General features: G+C 43.4%; 2 protein-coding genes across 6 annotated transcripts in view; one reads left to right on the top strand and one right to left on the bottom strand.

Moving 5' to 3' along the window:
* Window positions 1-27223, bottom strand: part of FKBPL (FKBP prolyl isomerase like) — a 58929-nt gene that overhangs the window by 8739 nt on the left and 22967 nt on the right. The window lies entirely within an intron of this gene.
* On the top strand, window positions 212-25271 carry PRRT1 (proline rich transmembrane protein 1; the record flags this gene model as incomplete). The annotated part of the gene is made up of 4 exons (XM_083353289.1): window positions 212-224; window positions 14607-15019; window positions 18975-19151; window positions 25095-25271. The coding sequence occupies 4 exons, from the start codon at window positions 212-214 to the stop codon at window positions 25269-25271; spliced, it is 780 nt and encodes a 259-aa protein (XP_083209415.1).

Genomic DNA, 27223 nt, shown 5'->3' with positions numbered 1-27223 from the left:
AGCTGCATGCGGCTCCGGAGCCGCGGGTTACAGACCTGTGACCTATACTATACCTGTGCATTTGATTTTTCTTGCCTAAATGTAGGACCGGAAAATGTGCTGCTATTGCATTCAGCCGAAAGGCAAAGAGATTCTGAAAGCACAGTTAAGGCCTCCTGTTTGCAGTGTTAAGCTGAATCCCATTAACCTTCTCATTAAATAAAACTATGTAATGGCCCTCTCAGGTATGTGGTTGCATCAGTGGCATTTTAACTGGCAACTAAGCTGAGCTTGACACACAACGGTTTAAAGTGTTGAGCTGAGGACCCAAAAAAGGGGAAAGGAATGAATTAATTAATTGAATGCAGGCTGCACAGCCCGGGACTCATTGTCAGAATGGAAGTGTATAAAATTATCTTCTGCTTTATAAGAGGTGAAGTAAATGTAGGCAGGAGCTGACAAAAAAGAAAAAAAAACCCCGCACAAAGCTACTTGCTATTGCCAGCAAAGCAATCCAGCATTCATTTCAGAACATGCCACCCACACCCAACGCAGTGCCAACCTCTTTGCATTGATCGAGCACTTAAGAACTGGCGCCTTGGTGCCCTCTTAGTCATGAAGGTTTGTTCTCCAGCACGTGGATGTTTGGAAAAACGGGTATGTGGGAAAACAATTTTCTGCTGGGGAAGTGCCCCTTTGCGGTATAGAAGGGGGAAGGAACTCACGTGAAGTATTAAATCAAAATCCCCTGAAGTATTAGTAATCAAAATCACGTGACGTATTAGTACCGCCTTATAAAGCCTTAGTAAGGCCACACCTGGAATATTGCATCCAGTTTTGGTCACCATGTTACAAAAAAAGATCTTGAGACTTTTGGAAAAAGTGCAGCTAAGATGATTAAAGGCCTGGAGACTAAAACATATGAAGAACAGTTGCAGGATTTGGGTTTGGCTAATCTAGAGAACGGAAGGACTAGGGGGTGACATGATAGTAGTATTCCAGTATTTGAGGGGCTGCCACGAAGAAGAAGGCGGTCAACTTATTTTCCTAAGCTCCAGAAGGCAAGACAAGAAGCAATGGAGATAAGCAATCTGGAATTAAGGAGAAACTTCCAGACAGTGAGAACAATTAACCAGTGAAACGGCTTGCCTTCAGATGTCATGGGTGCTTCACTACTGGGGTTTTTAAGTAGACACTAGACAGTCACCTGTCTGAAATGGTAGAGGGTCTCCTGCTTAAGCAAGGGGTTGGACTAGAAGACCTCCAAGGTCCCTTCCAGCTCTATTCTGATTGATTGAACATAGTGAAAACAGATTCCTGACTTTTGCTTCTCCCGTGTCACCACCTGGATGGGCCTAACAACCAGGGTCTAAAGACCTTCTGAGGCCAGAAATTTGCTTTGGTCGAGGGGAGAAGTCGGCTTGTACAGGTAGTCCTCCACATACGACCAAAATTGAGCCTGAAATGTCAGTTGTTAAGCGAGACAGTTTTTAAGTGAGTTTTTGCCCCATTTCATGAGGGACTAAAAGAACTCCCAAGGTTCCTACAACTCTGTTGGTGTGTTATGACCTTTCTTGCCACTGTTTTTAAACAAATCACTGCAGTAGTTAAGTTGGTAACACGGTTGTTAAGTGAATCTGGCTTACTCATTGATAGTGATTGTCAGAAGGTCGCAAAAGGTGATCATACGATCCTGGGACACTGCAACTTTCACAAATACATGCCAGTTACCAATCATCTGGTATTTAATCATGTGACCATAGGGATGCTGCAACGGTCATTAAGTATGAAAAACGTTCAGACGTCCGTGTTTTCAGTGCTGTTGCAATGTTAAACAGACACTAAATGAATGGTAGTAAGTCAAGGACCACCTGTAATTAAAGGGCCAGTGCACAAATATATTCATGGTGGCTGACAATTGCACATTGAATAACCATGATTTGGAATCCTGTTTCGGTTTGATTATTTTCACTCATTTATTTCTTAATATTTTGAGTTCTTTAAATCAGTGTTCTACTGGAGACTGCCTGGACTAGTCTCTGAAGTTTTCCTGATAAGATTTTTCAGAAGTGGTTAGCCATTGCCTCCTTTGTAAGGCTGAGAGAGAATGGAAAAAGTTCAGAGAAGAGCAACTAAGATGATCAAAGGCCCGGAGACTAAAACATAGGAAGAACAACTGCAGGACTTGGGTTTGGCTAGTCCAGAGGTAGGCAACCTCGGCTCTTTTATGACTCATGGACTTCAACTCCCAGAATTCCTGAGTCAGTATGCTGACTCGGGAACTCTGGGAGTTGAAGTCCATGAGTCATAAAAGAGCCGAGGTTGCCTACCCCTGGGCTAGTCTAAAGAAAAGAAGAAACGGGGCGATATGATAGCAGTATTCCAGTATTTGAGGGGCTGCCACAAAGAAGAGGGGGTCAAATTATTCTCCAAAGCACCAGAGGGAAAGACAAGAAAGAATGGTTGGAAACTGACCAAAGAGAGAAGCAACCTGGAATTAAGGAGAAACTTCCTAACAGTGAGGACAATTAACCAGTGGAACAGCTTGCCTCCAGAAATCGTGGCTGCTCCATCACTGGAGGTTTTTAAGAAGAGGCTAGCCCAGGGGTAGGTAACAATGGCTCTTTTATGACTCATGGACTTCAACTCCCAGAATTCCTGAGCCAGCATTTTTCTTTCAGGTTGCTGGACCAGGTGATGTGATTGGAGTGAAAACAGAGCATCCTCCCCCCCACCCCCCCACCCCCCCAGTGCATGTTTGGAGATGTCCTTTTACCTCCCTTTGGAACAGTACACATAAATGTAGTCCCAGCTTCTGAGACAGGTATGTCCGGCCCGCGGGCCGGACGCATCATCCAGAAGCCACGCCCAGCCCATTGCCGGCAATGGCAAAACAGTCCCGATACGTCTCGCGACGTCACGTGACGTCGTGAGTTTGACATGTCTGTTGTAGAAATTTTTTTTAGAAGCAAGTATTTATTTCTTGCTTCTGCACTGAACTTAGTAACTGTAGAATGACTTCAGAGCTTGCATTAGTGCTCATAACCAGGGGTAGGTAACCTTGGCTCTTTTATGACTCGTGGACTTCAATTCCCAGAATTCCTGAGCCAGCATGGCTGGCTCAGGAATTCTGGGAGTTGAAGTGCATGAGTCATAAAAGAGCCAAGGTTGCCTACCCATGGGCTAGCCGCTAGACAGTCACATGTATGAAATGGCATAGGTTCTCCTGCTTGAGCAGGGGGCTGGACTAGAAGACCTCCAAGGTCCCTTCCAGCTCTATTCTGTTCTAACGACTGGCCCAAGATCACCCAGCTCCTTTTGTCCCTAAGGTAGAACTAGAACTCACCGTCTCTTGGTTTCTAGCCTGCTGCCTTAACCCTGACCCCAAATTGGCTCTTGTATTTATTAAGGAAATGTTAATAGGCTGAAATGAAATGATGTTCCTGGGAGATCAAGCCGAGAGAGAGAGAGAGAGAGAGAGAGAGAGAGAGAGAGAGAGAGAGGTTGCATAACTGCATTTGCGCTGGAGTAATTCTGTGTCCTCTCTGCCCTTACTCTGTGTCTAAATTATTTATTTAATGATTCCTCATGCAGAGAGAAACCACAGGCCTGCTCTGTATCACCATACTGTATGCCAGACATGTCAAACACAAGGCCCGGGGACCGGATCCAGCCCACGAAGTGGTTTCATGCGGCCCGCGAAGCCATCCTGGAAACAGTGAGGGAACGGCCCCTGCTGCCTTGGCCCTGGCCTAGAGACCCTCCTTCTGCCAGAGACCCTCAGATCTGTCCCACTCCTGCCCAGGCCCCCATAGGCATCCTTGATGAGAACGATGTAGAGCTGGCCACGCCCACCCAATAGGCCATACGCACTCTAGCCACGCCCACCCAGTAGGCCACGCCCACCCTGGCCATACCCGCCCAGCCCCCTGAGGGCAACCGCAATGCTGATGTGGCCCTCAATGAAATTGAGTTTGACACCCCTGCTGTATGCCAACGTGAGGAAGGTTGTCCTTTTTAGAGCTCAGAAAACCTGCCTTGTGCAGGTAGTCCTCAACTTACGACCACGACGGAGCCCAAAATTTATGTTGCTAGGTGAGATGTTTCTCAAGTGAGTGTTGTCCCATTTTATGACCTTCCTTGCCACTGTTGTTAAGTGAATCACTGCAGTTGTTAAGTGAATAGCACAGTTGTTAAGTGAAGCTGGCTTCCCCATTGACTTTGCTTGTCGCAAGAGGGGATCACATCACACACACACACACACACACACACACACACACACACACACGGGACACTGGAATCGTCATAAATAGGAATCCGTTGCCAAGTGGCTGAATTTTGATCATGTGACCGTGGGGATGCCGCAAGAGTCGGTGTAAAAAATGGTGATAAGTCAGTTTTTCCAGTGCCGTTGTAACTTTGAACATCACTATGTGAACTGTTGTAAGTTGAGGACTACTGTATTTATGCGCAGATTTAAAGAGTTGATTCTTGAAGACTGTGTGCTCTTTTCTTTTATATTCCAGTGCAACGGTATTTTATCTTCCCAACAGTCCTGCAAGATAGGCGAGGTTGAGAGAATGAGCAGGGCTGGTGCAATATTTCCCCCCCCCTCCCTTTAACATCCTTGAGCAAAAAGGATGATCTGAAGGATGATCTGAACCAAATTAACTAATTCTGTTCTGTTGCTCCAGTGATTCATTTTGTGCTGAGCCCTTAATTCAAAATAAAAGCAAAACACAATGAACGGAGGTCAGGGTGCAGTTAAGTGGGAAGCAGCCAAGAATCAGATACACTGAACTGATATTCAGGCTTTGGGAGGGGGGGTGTCTTTCCTCGCATATGGAATGACAGAGCCAACCATTGCTAAGGCTGCATAAAGCCTCTCCTTATTAATGTTACCTGGACTGCTCAAGAAACAACACAAAACTCCCTCCTGTCAAACGTCTGCGAAGATTCACAGTCATCCAGGTCATACCGTAGTTGTCCCAAAGATGCTTTTTCACCAGGCAACTGGACTTTCTTGTTTTTGCTTGAAGACATTTCGCTTCTCATCCAAGGAGCTTCCTCAGCTTCCCCACCCTCCAGTCAGAACTGAAGAAGCTTCTTGGACGAGAAGCGAAATGTCTTCAAAGATAAACAAAGTTCAGTTGCCTGGTGGGAAAAAAAAGCACCTTTGGGACTCCCTTCTCTCACCACCATAGAGAAGAAGCAACATCTATGGGGAGGCAGTCAAAGAAGTATAAGGGGGCTGCCACAAAGAAGAGCGGGGTCAACCTACTCGCCAAAGCACCAGAAGGCAGATGGAATGGATGGAAACTAGTCAAGGAGAGAAGCAACCTAGAACTAAGGAGGAATTTCCTGACAGTTAGAACAATTAATCAGTGGAACTACTTGCTTCCATTTGTGGGTGCTCCAATCCTGGAGGTTTTTAATTAAGAGACTGGACAAAATGATATATTGTCTGAACTGGTGTAGGGTCTCCTGCTTGAGCAGGGGTCAGACTAGAAGACCTCCAAGGTCCCTTTTAGCTTGTTATTCTATAAGTCGAGATGGCAGCGATCAAATCCTTGACCCTTTCCCCCCCTATGTATTGCACATAGGAAAGGATAGGGACTTGGATCACATAATTGAGGATGCCATGTTGACTTTTTTGACCAACCCCCCCCCCAATACCGCTAAGTGAAGGAGCCGTGCATTGGCCTGCTTAACTCGGACAGAGAAAGAATGCTGTATTGAGTCCAGTCTGTGTTAAGTGTGGGCCTTTACCACAATCGAGCAATTGTCTTCTGGATTGCCATCGCAGGGTGGTGAGTGATGCATGGTGCTGGCGGTAACTGGTTGTGGCAGAAGGGAGAAATGCTGATTTACAGGAATGCTGAACAATATTGTGTTTTATTAACTGGAGTAAAATAAAAGCGGGCTTCTGAGTTTTCCTGCCGAGCCAGATAAGGGAAGGGGGAGTTGTCTGTCCTTGAACCTTCTTAGACTTCATCCAACATGAAGAACTGAGCCAAACTCAACACCTGATCCAAGGACTTAGAAATACATAATATTAACTAAATAAGAGCAAAGTATGGCAGTGAAAGCTGGACCATAAAAAAGGCTGAGCGCCAAAGAATTGAGGCCTTTGAACTCTGGTGCTGGAGAAGACTCCTGCGAGTCCCTTGGACTGCAAGGCGATCAAACTGGTCAGTCCTAGAGGAGATCAACCCTGACTGCTCTTTAGAAGGCCAGATCCTGAAGCTGAAACTCAAATACTTTGGCCACCTAATGAGAAGGAAGGACTCAGTGGAGAAGAGCCTAATGCTGGGAAAGGTTGAGGGCAATAGAAGAAGGGGACGACAGAGAATGAGGTGGCTGGATGGAGTCACTGAAGCAGTAGGCGTGAGCTTAAAAGGACTCCAGAAGATGGTAGAGGACAGGAAGGCCTGGAGGAACGTTGTCCATAGGGTTGCGATGGCTCGGACATGACTTCGCAGCTAACAACAGCAACAACAAATAAGAGCTGGTTTGGTGTAGCGATTTAAGATCCTAGGCTAGAAACTGTCTTAGGCACAAAACCAGCTGGATGGCTTTGGACCAGTCCTCGCTTCCAGTCTTAGGAAGAAGATTGATGCCATCACATGCTTGTCAACTCTTAGTGACCATATAGTTAGGTTTTTCTCCATGAGCGTTCTGTCCATAACTTGGTCTTCCAAAGGTCCACCCATCACCAGTGATGGGAGGAAGAAAGGGGCGTCTTTGAAAAAAATGATTTCAATAATAAGGAGCACTTTTGATTAATGTCTCTAGTTTCTTTGAAGTAAGAAGCAAGCCCTTTATGTGGAATGTGGATTTCTGATAAGAGACAGAAAGATGAACTGCAGTAACTTAAAAACTAATTGTAATGTAAAAACCCACACCTCTTGAACATTCAATTAGACATTAACAAGAATATTATGGGATGCTATGAATTGTTACATGGAATATGTATAGTTGCTGGTCATGACTCAAGTTATGCTAGCTAATGAGAGTCCATGAGCACAAGTTGGCTGTCAAAAGGCATGAGCAATACTCACAGATATGGACACGTATGGTCAACAACAACCACTCTTTTGACTTCAGAGGAGCGGAGGGCATTGCCCAGGACACCTCCAAGGTGTCCCCTTTTTTTCTGAGTGTGGGCAGTACTTTTCGTTGTTGTTCATGCGCCTTTAATACTTGGTAAGCTGGTAACAGCTCTATATGGTTCACTCTGATGACACCGGCAGAGGACCGGCGCACGCTAAGGCAATAGTTGTTTTTACCACGAACGGTTGTTTTTTTATTGTTTTACTGTTTTTAAACAATAAACAGGTGTTTTTATTTACCCCAGAGTTCAAGGATTTTGTATATTTTTAACACCCACACCCACCCCCCCACACACATCAATTTGTACTTCATTGATTGCATCATACACACACACACACACACACACACTCACAATCACATATATATAACACAGAGACATGTGGACAATACAATAGGAGATAATATATAAGATTAATATATAAGGTTAATAAAATGTTTTGAAATACGCATAAATAAAAATAGATTAATTTACCTTTCCAAATCAGATGCTATTTTGGCCAGGGACACACTGGGCTAAGAACCTTATCATGATTTATGGCTAACACCAGGGTAACTGAGTCTGTTCATTTGGTTGCTGGTCATCTCTTTCCTTCCACCTTTTCTAGCATCAGGCTTTTTCCAGAGAGCTGGGCCTTCACATCATGCGTCTAAAATAAGATTCTCTCAAGTGAGAACTCTGGATTGATTTGTTCAATGATCCGTCAGTTTGTTTTCTTGACAGACCACAGTAGAACAGAATACTTTAGTTGGCCAAGAATGATTGGACAGACAAGAAATTTGTCTCTGGTCCATAAACTCTCAGTGTACATACAAACAACAAAGTGATATAATCATAAGCTACCAATGGGAGGGGACGCGGTGGCTCAGTGGGTTAGGACGCTGAGCTTGTCGATCAGAAGGTCAGCAGTTTGGCGGGTCGAATCCCGAGTGCCGCGTAGCAGAGTGAGCGCCTGTTACTCATCCCAGCTTCTGCCAACCTAGCAGTTCGAATACACGTAAAAATGCAAGTAGAAAAATAGGGACCACTACGGTGGGAAGGTAACAGCGTTCCGTGCGCCTTTGGCGTCTAGTCATGCCGGCCACATGACTACGGAGACGTCCTCGGACAAGCGCTGGCTCTTCGGCTTTGTAACGGAGATGAGCACCGACCCCTAGAGTCAGAAACGACTAGCACGCATGTGCGGGGGAACCTTTACCTTTACCTTTACCAATAGGAGAAGGTAGTAGGTAAGATGAGAAGAATAGTAAAACAGATGGGTAAATATCCTTAGACATAATTCAATGTTGTGGGAATGAGTTGTTAAGAAGAGAGATAGCATGAGGGGAAAAAACTCTCTGTGTCTAGTTATTTTGGCATGCAATGCCCTATAGTGGTGTCCTGAGGGGAGGCGTTGAAACAGTTTTTGTCCAGGATGTGAGGTGGTTTGTCTTCTCCAACAAGGGAGAAGGCAGGGGAAAAGTACTTTTAAAAATCTTGCCAAGAAAATCAGTTTGGGTTTGTCAGAAACCAGGACTGATTTGAAGGGAAGGGTACGTGTATAAGGGGATGAGGGGATAGATGGGGAACTCATCAAATCTGCAAATGACACCAAGCTGGCAGGAATAGCCAATACTCCAGAAGATAGGCTTAAGACACAGGAGGATCTGGACAGACTCGAACACTGGGCGCTATCTAACAAAATGAAATTCAATGGTGAAAAAAGTAAGGTTCTACATTTAGGCAGGAAAAATCAAATGCATAGGTATAGTATAGGTGGTACCTTGCTCAATAGTAGTAACTGTGAGAGAGATCTCGGAGTCTTAGTAGACAATCACTTCAATATGAGCCAGCAGTGTGCTGCAGCTGCCAAAAAAGCCAACACAGTGCTAGGCTGCATTAACAGAGGGATAGAATCAAGACTTTGTAATAATGCCGCTTGGGGTGTGTGTGAAAGCCCTAATAAGCAGGCATATACATAGAATGAAGGCTACTGCTAAGCTTGTAAGCCGCCCTGAGTCTTCGGAGAAGGGCGGGATATAAATGGAATTAAATAAAATAAAAAAAAATAAAAAAATAAAGTATTAATACCACTTTACAATGCTTTGGTAAGGCCACACCTGGAATACTGCATCCAGTTTTGGTCACCACGATGTAAAAAAGATGTCGAGACTCTAGAAAGGGTACAGAGAAGAGCAACAAAGATGATTGGGGGACTGGAGGCTAAAACATATCGGGAATGGTTGCTGGAATTGGGTATGTGTAGTTTAATGAAGAGAAGGGTGAGGGGTGACATGATAGCAGTGTTCCAATATCTTAGGGGCTGCCACAAAGAAGAGGGAGTCAAGCTATTCTCCAAAGCACCTGAAAGCAGGACAAGAAGCAACGGATGGAAACTAATCAAGGAGAGAAGCAACCTAGAACTAAGGAGAAACTTCCTGACAGTTAGAACAATTAACCAGTGGAACAACCTGCCTCCAGAAGTGGTGAATGCTCCAACACTGGAGGTTTTTAAGAAGAGACTGGACAGCCATTGGTTTGAAATGGTATAGGGTTTCCTGCCTGAGCAGGGGGTTGGACTAGATGACCTCCAAGGTCCCTTCCAACTTATTATTATTATTATTATGAAGTAGTGTCGAGTGAAGGAAGATAAGCCACAGCCACAAGAATTTCCTCTCATTTGGTAGAATGGAGAAACAACCATCCAGCCATCTTGGGCCGTGCCTCTTGGTGGGACATGGGACACCCATGTAATATACTGCTCAAAAAAATAAAGGGAACACTTAAACAACACAATGTACTGTATTTAATAGTAGGATGTCTTATTTTGTGTTCCCTTTATTTTTTTGAGCAGTATATATTAAGGGACTGTCTCCTCTCAAGCCAAGGCTTTGGCATTGGTGTTTCAGCTCTATCTATGCCTTTTGTTGTTGTTGACATTTTTATGCTTCATTTGCTCTCCAGAAATCAATTTGATATGTTCAGACTGGAAGGGAAATAGTTTATGTAACCAAAATCACACCACATGCCTCCCCATTCAGATGTAATCCAATAGGATATCCTGGACCACGTGATTAACAGAATCCACTCAGGAAGCCTAATTAAACCCACTTGTTCTCTCCCCAATATATGCCCAGGATTTGACCCATATAGCATAAAACAATTGTGCAATTAAAACAGATTAGCTACCATATTATTCATATGTGGATTATTGTTGTTGTTTTTAAAAATAATAATAATAAGGGTGTTTAGCTACTAAGTAACGTTTTAATTTTCCAGACTGGACCTCTGAATTCATCTCCCAGTTCAAGAAAAGGGCCTAGTTACACAGCTGGAAAAATCGTATTTTTCCTCCAGAATTCTTGTTTCCCACTTCTGTGCATGTCAAAATGGTCGGGGAAGTCCGAAATACACAAAAATAAAAGATAATGGATGAGTATTAAGATCAAGGAAGCCCATGATCCATCAGCACGTGATGTCTTTCCCCAAGTGGGGAAAGGAAAAATCGGAAGGAAAATTTAATCCTGCAGAGCATTGTTTTATGCTTACATTCGAGCTACATTTGCATAATAACACAACTCCACAAACTGTCTCCACATTTTAGTCAACACAGCTTTTTTTTCCCCCACCCTTGGCAACTTTGAGATATGGATTTCAGCTCCCAGAATTCCCCAGCCAGGAGTCCTGATTCCCCACCTCTGGATTTTGGCCCAGGGTTTAGGTAGGCATAATGTCCAAGCCAGTATTTCTCAACTTTTGCAGTTTTGAGATATGTGGACTTCAACTCCTAGAATTTCCCAGCTGCTGTGCTATACTGGCAGGGGAATTCTCGGGATTTGAAGTCCACACATCTTAAACCTACCAAGCTTGAAAAACTCTGCTCTAGCATGTTAGTTGAATCCAATCTACATATGAGTTTTATAGACCAAGGTCATTGGGTTAATTTAATCAATTGCATTTAACTTAACTGTGGATACACATATTATGTGGATGCAAGAAAAATAAAGGGAACAGAAGATAAGACATCCTACTATTAAATACAGTACATTGTGTGTGTGTGTGTATGTATGTGTATGTGTGTGTGTGTGTGTGTGTATATATATATACCGGGGTGTATATATATATATATATATATATATATATATATATATATATATATATTTGTGTAAATTACTAACAAAGAATTAAAGGGAAACTGAGATGCATTTCTGACTTGTTAGTCGTCATCAGCCAGCTATACCCATCTGAGATTCGAACCAGGGCTGATTGCATATGAGGCAGTGTTATTTGCCTCTAAGCCACAAGGTCTCTCTCGCTCTGTTAGCTTTTTTTTTTTTTTTTCTGCAAGGGAAGATATGTTTCAAATGTTAACTATTTAGATTACCTTGCTAGGCCCCAAACATGGGGCAAATCTTTATTTCCTGTTTTCAGCCTATCTTGAAGGCTATCGAACAGGCAGTAGTCACACCGGACAATTCATATATTTGTGTAAATTACTAACAAAGAATTAAAGGGAAACTGAGATATATATATATATATATATATATATATACCATTTATATCCCGCCCTTCTCCGAAGACTCAGGGCGGCTTACAATCTAAGCACAAGTCAATATGCTTGTGCAAGAATTTTGTACCTGTTTGAAAACAGCTCTGAATTTTGAGGTTGTTATAATGTTAGCATTAGCTGAGTTGATTAATTTCCAGTTCAGCTGATATGCAAAGCTAAGGTTGGGGATTGTTATGAGACATGGAAAAATGGCTCCTTAACTTCAGGTCCTGTAAACCAGAGGTTCCCAACCCCCGTCTGTGGACTGGTACCAGGCTGCGGCATGCCAGCAACCAGTCCACACAAACAAGCAAGCCCCACCCGTGGGATGCAGGCAGCACACAAAACCACGCACTCTCCGGTCTGTGGAAAAACCTTTCTCCAAGGAACCAGTCCCTGGTGCCCAAAAGCTTGGGGACCTCTGCTGTAAAGCACAGATTCTTAATCTCTATGCCATGGACCTCTTTGAGTGTCTGGTGAAACCTATAGATCACTTTTCGGAAAGATTTTAAATGCATAAAAAGAATTATATGGCTATAAGATTGCATCACACAAAAAATGAGCTCAGATGCAGTTATGCTCATATGAACGGCTTGTACGGAATTTTAGGGACCAAAGCATCTTTGAAAGTCAAACTGTGTGGGCTGCTGTCAGCTACACTTTTTCAGAAAAAAAGGAATATACTGCTTTTGCTTTTTCAGGGCGTAATAATCCAAAATAGTAAGATTTATTAGAATTAGCCACATTTCTGGAGTCTAGAGGCCATAAATAACAGTGTTGCTTACTTTCTTTATTGAATGAAAAGCTATAGGCAAGTGAAAATAAAGTTTTAACTTTTTCCTCACCCAAGATCATGGACCTCTCTAAAAATTTATCTAGGACCTCCAAGGGGTTTGTGGACCCCAGTTTAAGAAATGTTGTACAGATTGCAGGAAAAGGGCCATGTCACCTTCTGGAGGCAAAAAATAAAAAAATAAAAAATCAGAAGCCTGGTAACGCCTTTTCCAAGAGCAGCAGCAATGAAAAAGCTTATGTCTTTTTAAATATTTTTTATTTGTCGGACTTCTTTGCTACCACCACCAGAAACAGGTGATTCCAGAGGAGATAGGTCCAGAAAAGAAAAGAAGAAGATTTTGTAGCCTAAAAATAGGTTTGGCAATGTGAATGATTTGGGCAAGCTTTGAGGCTGCAGTGAGAGGCAAAACAGATACTATGTGCCAATGTAAAGGAGCGCTGAAACAACTTTGGAGAAAAAACAACAACGCAGCAATAAAACACAAACTTAGCTTGGGAAAAGAGGAAACAGTAAGAAAGAAACTCAAGATTGCCACATCTTGATTCTCTTTAATAAATTTCTATAAATTTCTCCTTTCTATAAATGGTGAGGGAAAAGATCTGCCAGGCTTTTAAGATCACAGCCTACATCAGTTCTATACAGGTAGTCCTTGATTTACAACCATTCGTTTAGGGACTGTTCAAAGTTACAACGGTACTGGAAAAAGTGACTTAGGACATTTTTCACATTTACAACTGTTGCAGCACCTCCGTGATCAAAATTCGGATGGTTTTCAATTTTTTGATTTCTTCGTTTTTTGTATATTGTAAATGTTTTTTTTGTCTTTGTTGGTGTATGGTGTGTTTTTAACACGAAATGTAAATAAAGATTTATAAAAAAATCTTTATAAAAAAAAATTCAGACGTTGGAACTGGCATGAATTTATGATGGTTGCTGTGTCCCAAGGTCACGTGATCACCTTTTGCAACCTTCTCACAAACAAAGTCACTGGGGAAGTGTCAGGACCCCTCAAATGGAAGGGGTCCTGTGTGAAAGGAATGTGGCCTAAAAACTTCAGTCTTATCTCCAGACAATGGAGCCTAGGATCGTTGAGAAACAAAACTGAGAGGGAGATTGAGAAGGGTGCTAAATCACTAGGTTCTCAAAACACCTGTGGATTGGCTGGATTTCAATCGGACAGTTGGACATTGGTGGGACAAGACATGAATTGGCATTATGATGTAACCTTTCACGTGCGAAATCTTCAGACTTTGCTTTGCCTTCCTGCTATCACTAACTCTCAATAAAAGTTCCTGTTTCAAGAGTTCTGCTTTCTTGGGAGATCTAGCTGAGGCAGGTCCTTACAGGAAGCCAGATTCACTTAGCAACTGTGTTTACTAACCTAGTAACTGCAGTGATTCACTTAGCAACCACAGCAAGAGAGGTTGCGAAAGGGAGCAAAATTCAGTTAACAACTGTCTTGCTTAGCAACAGAAATTTGGGGCTCAATTGCAAGTCGAGGACTACCTGTATTTTTGGTCATCCCTGTTTCCTGACCTGGTCTATCTTGAAGGGCTGATATCAAAGCCCATAGGAGAAATTGGCATGAATGCCGTGTTCTGTTTTATGCAGGCAAACCTTTTTTCTAATGGGAGTTCCACACCTATGAGACAACCAGAAAGGCTGAACATCCATTTCTCTGCAGTTGTCAGTGTGACAGAATTAGGCCTCTCTGTTTCTGGACCATTGGTCAGCTGGAAAGCAACTTGGGGTGGTGGTGTCACGTTGCATTTCTCTGACAGACTTTGGGATTTGGGGGGGGGATGCTTCTGACACTCAAATTGAGAAGAAGATGTGGGCTGAGCTAACCTTAGCACAGAATCTGTCTCTGTTGCTGTTTTTATCTGTATTTTGAATGCTGGAGTGGCGTAGCAGATTGCAAGCTGCCTGTATAGTCTGCTGCTAATGTTTGGGAGAGTTCAGGAGCTGGGTTTTAAAATATCATATTTGAATGGGTACATTTGTGTTTTGGATGCAGAATAGATCAAGCAGGGAAGCCGGGTGTTGATAGAACAGGAACAAATATAACCACATGGCTTTTGACCAAGTTCTCCCTGGCTTTTCTTTCACTGAGAACATGTCGTCGCTAACATGTAACTTCTGGTGTTTTCTTTTATCTTAACTCCTTCCTCTTTTCCCCCCTCCCCTTTCAGGACTTCCCGATTCTGCCCCACACACCTCTCCGCCACCCTACAACACCCCTTTGCAACCTCCCCCTCCCCCTCCCCAGGATGCCCCCATCCCGGGATACAGCAATTCCTCTGCGACGGTCGTGCATTCGGGAACAGCCACTTTGCCCCGGCTTGGAGGGGCTGCTACTCTCCCCCGGCCTCCCCCCACATCAGCCACCCTCCCCCGCCCGCCCCGCCACCATTCCGCCACCCTACCCCGCCTCCCCCCTGACCCCTACATGCAGGAAACTCAGTTCAACGGAGCCGCCCAGGGCTACGTCGTGCAGACACATCCGCCTGTCGGGACCCTCCCCATCGGAGGTTACATGCACCCGGGCTATCCAGTTCAGCTACAGCCTTGTACGGCATATGTGCCGGTCTACCCTGTAGGGGCGGTGAGTATTTATGCTCGGTTGGATAACCAGAGAGTTTCTTGGGGTTGTATTAGTTTGGGACTTTCTTACAGGTAGTCCCCCACTTGCAATAGTTCATTTAGTAACCATTCGAAGCTACAAGGCGCAGGGGAAAAAAAGTGACTTATGACTGTTTTTCACACTTAAGACCGTTGCAGCATTCCCCAGGGTCATGTGATCAAAATTCAGATGCTTGGCCACTGACTCATATTTATGACAGTTGAAGTGTCCCTGGGGTCCCTCTTGCAACCTTCTGACAAGCAAGGTCAATGGGGAAGCCAGTGTCACTTCACGACTGTGAAACTAACTTAACAACTGCCGTGATTCACTTAACAACTATGTAAAGAAAGATCGTAAGATGGGACAAAACCGCCACAGTCTCACTTAGCAACTGAAATTTTGGGTTCAGTTGTGGTCGTAGGTCGAGGGCTACCTGTATTAGTTTGGGACTTTCTCATTCATAGTCCTCGACTTAAGACCACAGTTTGGATCAGAATTTCTATTTATAGTTGTTAGGCAAATCACTGCAGTTGTAAATTGAATCATGTCATTAAATGAAACTTGCTTCCCCCATTGACTTTGCTTGTCAGGAGCCAGTTGAGAAGTTCACAAATGGCAATCACGTGATCCAGGGACATTGCAGTTGTCATAAATGCAGGTAGTCCTTGACTTACGACCACAACGGAGCCCCACATTTCTGTTGCTAAGCAAGACATTGGTGAGTTTTGCCCCATTTTACGACCTTTCCTGCCACAGTCATTAAGTGAATCACTGCAGTTCTTAGTAATGTGGTGGTTAAGCGGATCTGGCTTCCACATTGACTTCGCTTGTCAGCAGGCCGTAAAAGGGGATCAGTGACCCCCCCCCCCGGTACACTGCAACCTTCATAAATATGAGTCACTTTCCAAGTGTGTGAATTTCGATCACATGACCATGGGGATGCTGCAACGGTTGTAAGTGTGAAAAACAGTCTTAAGTCACTTTTTTCAGTGCCATTGTAACTTTGAATGGTCATTAAATGAACTGTTGTAAGACAAGGACTACCTGGATGTGCCAGTTGCTAAGTACCTAAATTTTGATTATGTGACCCTGTGGATGCTGCAGTGGTTGTAAACGTGAGGACCGCCTGTAAGTGACCTTTTCAATGCCTCTGCAACTTTGAAAAGTCACTGAATGAATGGCTGCAAGTCAAGGACTGCCTCTTTACCCTGCAGATATGAGTTAGTGCAGATGTAACACGAACCATGATTTCTTGATGTATGACTGTAGTATGCCCTTTATTAGAAAAGGCAGGGAGAAGAGAGAAGGAATAAGATGCAAATTAAAAGTGATGGGCGGGGGGAGTACAATAAATATATTTATAATAAAGATAGATTACGACTTTCTTTTACTCTGATGAAAATAACCATACAGCAATCTCTCTCTAAATTTAAATAGTTCATCTTAAAATCCTAGTAATCAGCACTCAGTATTCATAAAATATTCTTGTCTTAACTTTAATCTAACAATTATTAAATTGTTAAATCCAAATAGCCTTATGTTTAAAAAGCTGTGATATTTCTCTAATCCAACCCAAACTAATCTTCAAATTCCAAAGTCAAGAGTTGATTTTTCTCCTTATCTTGTAAGAAATCAAACCATGGTCTTCAAGTTGCAAGAAATTTAGTCCAATTACTGTCTCTAAGCAAAGCGGTCAATTTTGCTCTCTTGGCTTGCTTCGTTAGTTTCAAAATCCATTCTTCTACCGTAATTACAGAATAACAAGAGTTGGAAGGGACCTTGGAGGTCTTCTAGTCCAACCCTTTGCTCAAGCAGGAGACCCTATAGTACCATTCCAGACAAATGGCTGTCCAGTCTCTTCTTAAAAACCTCCAGTGTTGGAGCACCCACAACTTCTGAAGGCAAAGCTGTTCCACTGGTTAATTGTTCTCACTGTCAGGAAGTTTCTCCTTGTCTCCTTGATTAGTTTTCATAATATTCCTCTTCCAATCTTTGAGCATATAACAATCCAAGGCAATATGTTTTTCTTTTGTTTTTATATTTCCCAGCAGTTTGATTAGTAAAGGACAACCTTCCTCTAAAACAGGCATGTCAAACTCCTGGCCCGCGGGCCAGATGCGTCATGCCGAAACCGTGGCCACCACATTGCCGGTGATGGGGGGAAAAGTCGCGATACATCACGCGACATCACATGACGTCGCGGGTTTGACATGCCTGCTCTAAAATATAGCCATCATGTTTTAGAGAAATAGCCTTATCCTCTTACTAACTTTAAAGAAACTATAATTTGTCCTTTATGCGAAGCCATTATTTCTTTCAACTGTGTTCCTTTTGCTATAATTAAAAGGGACTTGTTTGATGCATAACACCAAACCCTAAGCTACTGTTTCCTTTAGAAACCCCTGCAGTTGGATGCAGACATCCTGTTAAGTCAAAACAGCCTGAGTGGAATATGTGAATCCATCTATTTCTATTTTTTTTTAAAAAAAACTGCAGCTAAAAACAATGTATGGATATAAGCAAGCCGGTAGGTTGGGGCTTGTTTGAGAGCACCCAGTTCGGCTTGTCATCCCCTCCTCTTTGTGCGGTTCAGGGGAAGGGCATCTGAGAATTCATGTACTCTTAGAGCTGAAAACCATGTTAATCTTGTTTATGCGGCTAGGCCTTTGTATCACTCCTGACACGTATTAATTATGTGCTCTTTGTAGGTGGTGTTTTGTCTTTTTTGCATGCAGAGCGAACAAGCTTCCGTAAAAGAACAGCTAATTTGTCTTCTTTTATCAGGCCCACAGTCAGAAATGGGGGTGGGGGTGGGGAGGAGCCCAGAGAATAAATGGAGGCAGCTGGATTGCACCGAAAAGTGGATGGATGATTTTTACTACCAATATTTCAAATGCCACTCATTGCTTGCCTTTCATTGACCAGAATTTTAGAAGGCGAAGGAGCTTCTCGCTGTTAGCAGCAAAGCACCATTTGAGTTCTTTTTCCGCTATCCTTGCTATGATCGGAAGCTGCAGAGAATTTGCAATTTGCAATTTTTCCTTGCTTGCTTCTCACCCGTTAATTATTCCCAGTTGGTTTATTTGCTGCGGTGTTAAACATTTGTAACATGGTTCTGATCATTAGGGCATTCAACTGGGATTTCTTTTTTGGGTGCCTCCATATTTAAAACCTCAAATTCAATTTGATTTGATTTGATTCAAATGGCCACCCAACTTGTACAAGTGATTGAGGAAACAGAGATTAAAAACATCAATACAGGTAGTCCTTGACTTACAACCATTTGTTTAGGTACTGTTCAGAATTACAATGGCACTGACTTATGACTGATCTTTGCACTGACCATTCCAGCATTTCCCATAGTCATGTGAACAAGATTTGCTTAGCGGAGGAAAGCAGGAAACCTTACACCATTTGAGACAAATAGTGGTCCAATCTCTTCTTAAAAACCTCCAGTGTTGGGAGCATCCACTCCAGTTGTGGTCAGCCAACTGTGGTCTATTCAGCAATCTGTTGTTAAATAATAATCTAATGCAAGGTGTGGAGCATGTCATAATCTTAGTTGCTTTTCCCACTTTCCCCAACCTTGCGCTCTTCCAAGGTGTTGGGACTACAACTCCTAGACTCTCCACCTATTGCCCAGGCTGACCAGAGAATTCCATTTCTAATGTCTTTCCCCACCTTAAGAGATACCAGAATTGGAACCTGCAATCTTTTACCTGCAGAATCTACCACTGAACTATTTGGGGGGGGGGGAAGGATGGGGAAACACACTCAAGATTGCAACACTCCAAGTGCAGCTTCAAATGGTACATTCCATAAAGTATTCTTCTACTTGACAGTGCTGAAAATTGTTTTCCTTGATGTTAAGTTGAATGACTGACTGACTGAATGAATGAAGGAATGCTTTGTTCAGCTTTTCGATTCTTGTTTCCAGCCCTACCCTCAGGCCAACCCACCTCCACCACCAGCTCTCTCCCCAACACAGATGACGCCTGGCATCGCCATCTTGGAACCTCGGCGCCCACCGCACGATTATCTTCCCATTGCTGTCCTCACCACCATCTGCTGCTTCTGGCCCACAGGCATCATTGCTATCATCAAGGCTGTGCAGGTGAGTGGGGTATGCCTCAATCCAGCAGGTGAGGTACAGGAGATGGATTTCTGAGTACAACAACTGTATTTATTCGTCAGGATAGACACTCAAGGCTGTTTGCTTTTCAGTGCATTGTCTAGGACCCTAGTGGAATGTAGTAGGGATTCTGGAAGCTGTCTCTTTTTTGGTTTTGATAGTTGGATAAGGATCGGAACTAAGGTCCCAATTGAAGAACCAGAATTTTTCCATCTATAAATCAGAGGTTCCCAACCCCCAGGGTGTGGCCCACTCCCAGGCCGCAGCATGTTTCAAACTGGGCCACACGAGCAAAGGGCAAGTGCGCACGCAAAGCTCCACTTGCATGAGTGATGGGCAAGCACACACGCAAAGCTCCACTCATGCCAGTGATGGGCACTTGCGCTCATGCGTGAAGCTCCACTCACACAAGTGGAGTGCGTTTGAGCGAACGGCGCTTGTACTTGTGCACAAAGCTCATTCATGTGACTGGAGGGCACCCGCGCCCGCCATTTGCACCAATGGAGCTGTGCAGGCGCAGGTTTGTCTGCCACTCACACTCCCTCTCCACCAAGGTGGAAGGGTTGGGGACCGCTGCTATAAATAGATCAAGGAGTTGGAGGGTTTCTGTTGTCCGATCTTTTCTTAAAAACGTCCAGTGATGGAGCACCCACAGCTTCAGGAGACACGCTGTTCCACTGATTAACTATTCTCCCAGCTAGAATTTTCCTTATTTCCCTCTGAAAAGGTTTTTCCCCCATTGTTGCTTGTGTTAAGAGTGTCACATTTATGAGAAAATCCTAGGGTTTCTCCTTGCAGGCCCCAAATTGAGGATGGCAGCAGTGGGCAGCCTTTTTCATTTTCCATAGTGCTAATTTCCTGCAGATTAAGAAAGACTCAAAGACGTAATGGGGAGTGAAAATGTGTTGTGTTGCTAGGTAGAGCCGCAGCTGGGGACAGAAGGGGGCTGATGCTGTTGCTAGACTTGCCAAAGGCTGAGTCTTACAACAGAGGTAGCCAAACTCTGGGAATCTGTTTTTATTTTTAAAAATTAGATTTCCAAGGCTCAGAGCTGTTTGGGGTAGTGATATAGAATCACTGGAGATGGTAAGATGGAATATTCAAGTTAGGGTCTTTTTGCTTCTTTCCCTAGGTGGAACTTTTATTTATTTGTTTATTGATTTTTTTTATTCGTTCATCCAACAAAAATTACAAATTCCAACCAACAAAATGAAAAAGCTAAAATGTGACAGGGACAATAGGCACGTTGGTGCGCTTTCTCACTTAGGAACGTCTTAAATAGGGGGATGAGGTCCACAGACGTTAAGTTGGAGTTAAAACTATACGAGTTAGTAAGTGAAACAACTAAATCAGGTAAGATATTCTATACTTTGAATATAACTGGCCTGGTGCGCCAGTTGCGACCCTATCTGGACCGAGATGCCCTACGCACAGTCACCCATGCGCTCGTGACCTCCCGGTTAGACTACTGCAACACTCTCTATATGGGGCTGCCCTCGAGGACCACTCAGAGGCTTCAGCTGGTGCAGAATGCTGCTGCGCGAGTTGTGATGGGGGTTTCCCGATACTCCCATGTAACACCTCTACTCCGCAAGCTGCATTGGCTTCCGGTTGCCCTCCGGGTGAGATTCAAGGTGCTGGTGATGACCTATAAAGCCCTAAATGGCTTGGGTCCGGGATATCTGAGGGAACACCTGCTGCCGGCATCAAGTTCCCTTCGTCTTGTGCGCTCCCACATGGAGGGCCTTCTCAGGGTGCTGCCGGTAAAAGACTGCCGGCGGATAACACCCAGGGGGAGGGCCTTCTCAGTGGGTGCACCTGCCCTTTGGAACCAGCTGCCCGTAGAGCTTAGGACTGCCACCGACCTTCGGTCATTCCGCTGGGACCTGAAGACCTGGCTCTTTGAGCTTTCCGGCCCAGGCTGAGAGTTTTTAAATGGGGTTCTATATATATATTTTTTTCAGGGATCAAATTTAATTATTTTTAACTGTTTTATCCTTTGTATTGTATTAACGTTTTTTAAATACTTTGTAAACCGCCCTGAGTCCTACGGGAAGAGGGCGGTATAGAAATTCAATAAACTAAACTAAACTAAACTATCTGTTACAAACAAAAATCAATTTTTTTACAATCCAGTTTAGAGCGGTTTACATTAAGTTTAAAGCGGCTGTTCGCACACGTTACTTTACAATTAAAACTAAAAATAACATTTCTCGGTAAGCCGTTACTAATTTTGTATACAAACCTACGTCTGACTACAAGTGTCGCAGCTGTAAACTATCCAAGCCAAGAATTTGAAGCCTAGTAGCATAGGGTATCCTATTAAGGACAGAAGAGTGCAAGATTTTTCTGGTCAAGTACTTCTGAACTTGCTCAATTGTGTTCATGTTGAACAATTGAACAATACTCTACAATGAGCCAAACATATGTTTTGTAAGCTCTAGTGAGCAATACAGTATTCCCCCCCAAAAAAATACCCTTGATAGAATTAAATTCATAACTTTTACTGTTTTTTTTTTAAAGCAGTGCTGTTACAATGAATTTTGGAACATAAATCATTACAGATGAGTACACCCAGGTCCTTAACAAAATGTGGGTCATTTACTAGGTCAATACCACTCAACTTATATTTTACATTCTGGTTTTATTTTCCAATATATAAAACTGATTATTTCTTAACCGAAATTTGAAGTTGCCAAATGGACGACCATTTAAAAACATTTTGCTAAACGAGTGAATTTTCAGTACCATTAAACAATTTTACAACATCAGTGAAGAGGACACAAGTACTTTTAAATTGATCACGTTAGTCATGTGTGATCAACTTAAAACACTTGATTTTGTGGTTTGTTTTGTGGCCCAATCTTGAAGGGGGTAGGTGACACAAAAAAAGAGGAATGGAAACCAGAGATGACCCTAATCAAGGTTTCTCATTGCTGCTTTCTACATTGCAAGCATCTGGACCAGTGTTTTTCAGTCTTAGCCACATTATGATGCATGGACTTCAACTCCCAGAATTCCTCAGCCAGCATACTGACTAGGGAATTCTGGGAGTTGAAGTCCATGCATCATAATGTGGCTAAGGTTGAGAAACACAATCTCTGGACTGAGGCTTTCGTTCCCATAGCTGCCTGTGATGATGGTGTACTGAGCAGTCCTAAATAATACTGTATTGCCGCTGCAAGCATCTTTAAAGTACCAAAGTGATTGAGGAAATCCTTCTGGAGTAGGGAGCCCACTTCCTAGATCTAGAAACGTCACGAGATGGAAATAATCTACAGCACAGCAAAGGAAATGGATTGAACAGATGCTGCGTGACTCCCTGTTCATGTCTGGCTGGCATTCCTCACCTCCCACACATGTACAGTACACATTTTGTAGAGTCAAATGGCTTCGTTCTGAAAACAATTCATGGCTCTGAAGAGCCAGGCAACCATTTTGTCACAGTAGAAGGCCATAATGTGCCTGGCTCCATCTGAACTGTTCCACTCACTTCTTGTTTGTCTGCCCAAAGGATGAGTAACGTGTCGAACGGGTGCTTGACAGCTGCTGAGAACACTTGCTCAGGGGACATGGAGAAGCCACATGAAAAGACGATAATACTAAAAAAAAAAAAATACACTTGAGTGTCAGATGGTTGCAGTGGTGGAAAAGACAAAACTATTTCAAAGGGAATCGGCAAGCGACAGACTGGTTTAGGCTGCCGTCTTAAACGTGCAGTCCTTTATACAGGTTGTCCTCAACTTACGACTACAATTGAGCCCAAAATTTCTGTTGTTAAGTGAGACAAAAGTTGTGAAATGTTGACCCATGTTATGTTATTTATTTATTTAGAAAATCTGTATTGCCGCCTACTCGCACATGGCGACTCAAGGTAGCTTCCATAAATAGAAAAACATCCTTTAAATTTTTTTTTTAAAATAACAAGATGAAACTTAATAAAATAATGTAATAACCCCCCCATCCCAGTGACAATACACATTCAACTAGCACAATACACATTCAATACACAATCACATTTGATGGGCTCTATCCCATTCTGAGTTTCCCAGGCCTGATGGCAGAAGCAGGTTTTCAGCGCCTTCCGAGTGTTAGTGGGGGCCAGTCTAATCTGTCAGGGAATGATGTTCCAGTGTTAAGTGAATCACTGCAGTTGTTACATTAATAACATGGTTGTTAAGTAAATGTGGCTTCCCCATTGACTTTGCTTGTCAGAAGGTTGCAAAAGCCGATGAAATGACCCTGAGACACGGCAACTGTCATAAATGTGGATCAGTTGCCAAAGCATCTGAATTTTAATCACGTGACCATGAGGATGCTGCAAGGGTCGTAAATGTGAAAAATTGTCACAAGTCACTTTTTTCAGTAGTGTTGGAACTTTGAATAGTCACTAAATGAACTATTGTAAATTTATTTATTTATTTTATTTTAATTCCATTTATATCCCGCCCTTCTCCAAAGACTCAGGGCGGCTTACAAGCTTAGCAGTAGCCTTCATTCTATGTATATGCCTGCTTATTAGGGCTTTCACACACCCCAAGCGGCATTATTACAAAGTCAGCTTAATTGCCCCCAACAATCTGGGTCCTCATTTTACCTACCTCAGAAGGATGGAAGGCTGAGTCAACCTTGAGCCTGGTGGGATACGAACCTGCACTAATTGCAGGCAGCTGGTGTTACTTAAGGAGGCCTTAGCCCACTGCTCCACCAAGGAGTACCCATAGCTAATCATCAACTGAACGCCACAAATCTGATTCTCGTATCCAAGGCATAGAACTGAGGCCTTAAAAGAAAGTTCTAGGCTACCCATATGACAACGGGCACCTTCATACGACTCTGAGCGTGAGGAAGTGGTGAAGGACTAAGATTGGAAAGACACAGTTTCTAATTCCTCTTGAGCCATGGATGTTTCCTGGGGATTTTCTGCCAGTCCCTTTCTCCCACACCTGGAGCTGAAAAAGCGATGAGGGTGCTAGATTAGAAGTGAGGAGAGCCATCATAGTTCTCTGAGAGACTTTGGGCCAGTTCCTTCTTATCCTCAGTGATGAAGGTGCTGGTGCTGGAATAGGGAAACCCAAGTTCTGGTCCCTCTCTTTCAGCTGAACGTATTTTACAACAGTGTTTCTCACTGTTGTCAGCATGAAGATGTCTGGACTTCAACTCCCAGGATCCCCCAAGCCAGCAGGCCAGCTGGGAATTCTGGGATATGAAGTCCAGATATCTTCAAGTCACCACGGTTGAAAAAGACTGCTTTACAAGATTGTGGTAGAAAAAAAAGGAGGGTGGGTTATATATGCTGCTAAAGTAAAGAAAAAAGGAATGTATATCCAGTAGATAAATAATAATAAAAAACTGACTGTCCTTTTCCCTCACACGCTTCCACAAGGAAAACTAACATGGCAGCAAAAATTTCCAGAGTAGAAGATTCTTTCATATGATTAATTGAAATTAATAGACCAGTTGGCTGTAGCGGTTAAAGCACCAGGCTAGAATCTGGGGGATTGTGAGTTCTAGTCCTGTTTTAGGCATGAAAGCCAGCTGGCTGACTTTGGGCCAGTCATTCAGCCCAACCCACCTCACAGATTTGTCGTTGTAGGTACAAGAGGAGGAGGAAGGAGTATTAGATATGTTTGCTGCCTTGAGTTATTTATAAAAATAAATAATAAAATAAAATAGATTAAAATTAATATCTATAAGTAGGGAGGGGGTCTCACACTTAGAGGAAGGCACAGAAGAACATAATCCTCTCCCTGCAGTCTATAAATGATTGTTCATCTCTTATACGCCAGCTTCTACTGTTGATTGAAGAGTGTGTTAAGATACAGTGAATGGGGAGGCATATATTGTGCCATGTGCCGGACGTGTTTTGCAGCTGCAGCGCCTGTGTTCTCCTCCTGTTCCCACGCTCTTTGTTCTCTCCATTAGGTGCGAACTGCTGTTGCCCGTGGCGACATCGTATCGGCAGAAATTGCCTCCCGGGAGGCCCGCAACTTCTCCTTCATTAGCCTGGCGGTGGGCATCGCCGCCATGGTCCTGTGCACCATCCTTACGGTGGTGATAATCATTGCCGCTCAGCATCATGACAACGACTGGGACCCCTAGCGACCAATCACCTCTCTTTGGCCTACTCCTGTACCCTGACAACTGGTCACAACTGCCCTGGCAACAGCCACCCCCGGGGATGGTCCTTGGCAACCGCCTCCCCTCCTTCTCCTCTGTCTTCACCCTTGCCGACAACACTCGGAATGCTTGGCAACCCTTCTCCACCCTTCTCTCCGCCCACTCCCATCATCCTCGGCTGTTGTTGGCCTTGCTAGCCGTACCGACTCGGCAGAATGACTTCCAAGTGACACCATTCAGACGTGCTCCATAAGCTAAGGCTCCTAGCGAAATGCTTGTCCTCCGTCTGTTCCTTTCCCAGAATACGTTGCTTGCTTCCTTCCTTCCTGAGGAGTAGGCTCCGCCTTCTGTGACCAAGAAATAACCATCTTCCTCCCGCTGTGTTTGCATGCCTAGTGCTGCCCTTGTATGGACCGGGATGCCAGTGCAGTCTCGGTAAAGCCGTCTCTCTGCCCCCATCATTCTTTTTCATCAGCTGCTTCCCTTTCTCCATCTTTGCAATAGATGGAGAAGCACCCAACGTTTGGAGAGCCTGATTTGGCTACTTCCCTGTTTTATTTGCGGTGTGAAAGGAACCGCTGCTTCCGTGCTAAGTGAAACAAATCACCATCTGTAATTAGGAAGGCATATATTTTCATACGCTTTTTAGAGATGTTGCATTTGGTAAGCATGCAAGTGCTTTATTTTAAATAGACTTTTTTTTGAAGTTCCGTTTCGTAGAGCTTAAAGCATCGTTGTTGTTTTTTTATACCTTTCATTTCACACCGCTGTTCTTCATTTTTTCCTTGGAGAGGACTGTCAGGTTTTTTGTTTTTTTAAAACTTTGTACTTAGTTTGATTTCTTCCCATCTGGCTCCTAATTCTGCAATCCACATACTTAACGATACTCTCACAATATTCTTAACAGATGGGCTTAGAGAGTCTGGCTGCCTTTTAGACATGTACGCAGCGAGCCAACTCTTTTGCTACTAGCTGATGTCCAGGCTGAATTAGGCAAAGGCAGTGGTGGGATTCAGCCAGTTCGCACCAGTTCGGAAGAACTGGTAGCTAATTTTTTGTTGCCCAGGCCCAGAATGGACTTCCGGAAGTGGCATCCACACAAGAGAACCAGTTGTTCACATATTTAAATCCCATCACTGGGCAAAGGCATACATTACAGTAAACTTCAAGCCAAGGAAGAAAGAAAGATAGGTAATGGTGGTGGTGGTGGTAATAAGAACTGCTAGACAATTCTTTGATAGTATCAAGCAGCCAGCACGATGACATCAGAAGAATTGCAAGATCTAACTGATTTACAAGACAGAAGGGGATGAAAAGTGCTGGAGGAGGAAAGATGCAGCAAAAAAAATATCCAACTGTCCATCAGTTGGGGGGGTGTCGGTCCAATGTGGCCATTTCCAGGAAGCAGATAATGTCCAACCTAGAGGAAAATCCAGAGAAGGGTTCCAGAAAAGATGTCTGGTCCTAAACCTGCTCAAAAAAATAAAGGGAACACTTAAACAACACAATGTACTGTATTTAATAGTAGGATGTCTTATCTTGTGTTCCTTTTATTTTTTTGAGATATATATATATATATATATATATATATATATATATATATATATATATATATATATATATATTGCCCCCAACTCTAAATATTAACCAGCAAGTAGCGCCAAGGTAGCACGTTAGACAACTGGATTTAGACAAAGTTTTTATACCCCTATTTGGCTATGACACTTACTTGTCTGATCATCTGTCACCCTAACCTACCTCAGGCTTACCTGAAAAAAACTAATCAACAGAACAGCTTAATTCAGATAGTCCTCAAATTATGGCTTACAAAAAAAGTTCATAAAATTGGGTTGGCCATGTGACTGACGTGCTTTATGGCCATGGTGGGTAAGGTCCATTACAGTCATAACTTCAGGACTACCTGTAGTAAGCTA

The sequence above is a fragment of the Vipera ursinii genome, assembly GCF_947247035.1.
Source record: "Vipera ursinii genome assembly, chromosome: 2".
In the NCBI taxonomy this organism is placed as follows: Eukaryota; Metazoa; Chordata; class Lepidosauria; order Squamata; family Viperidae; genus Vipera; species Vipera ursinii.
Note: the sequence above shows the minus strand (reverse complement) of the source record. Positions and strands in the feature narration are given on the sequence as shown.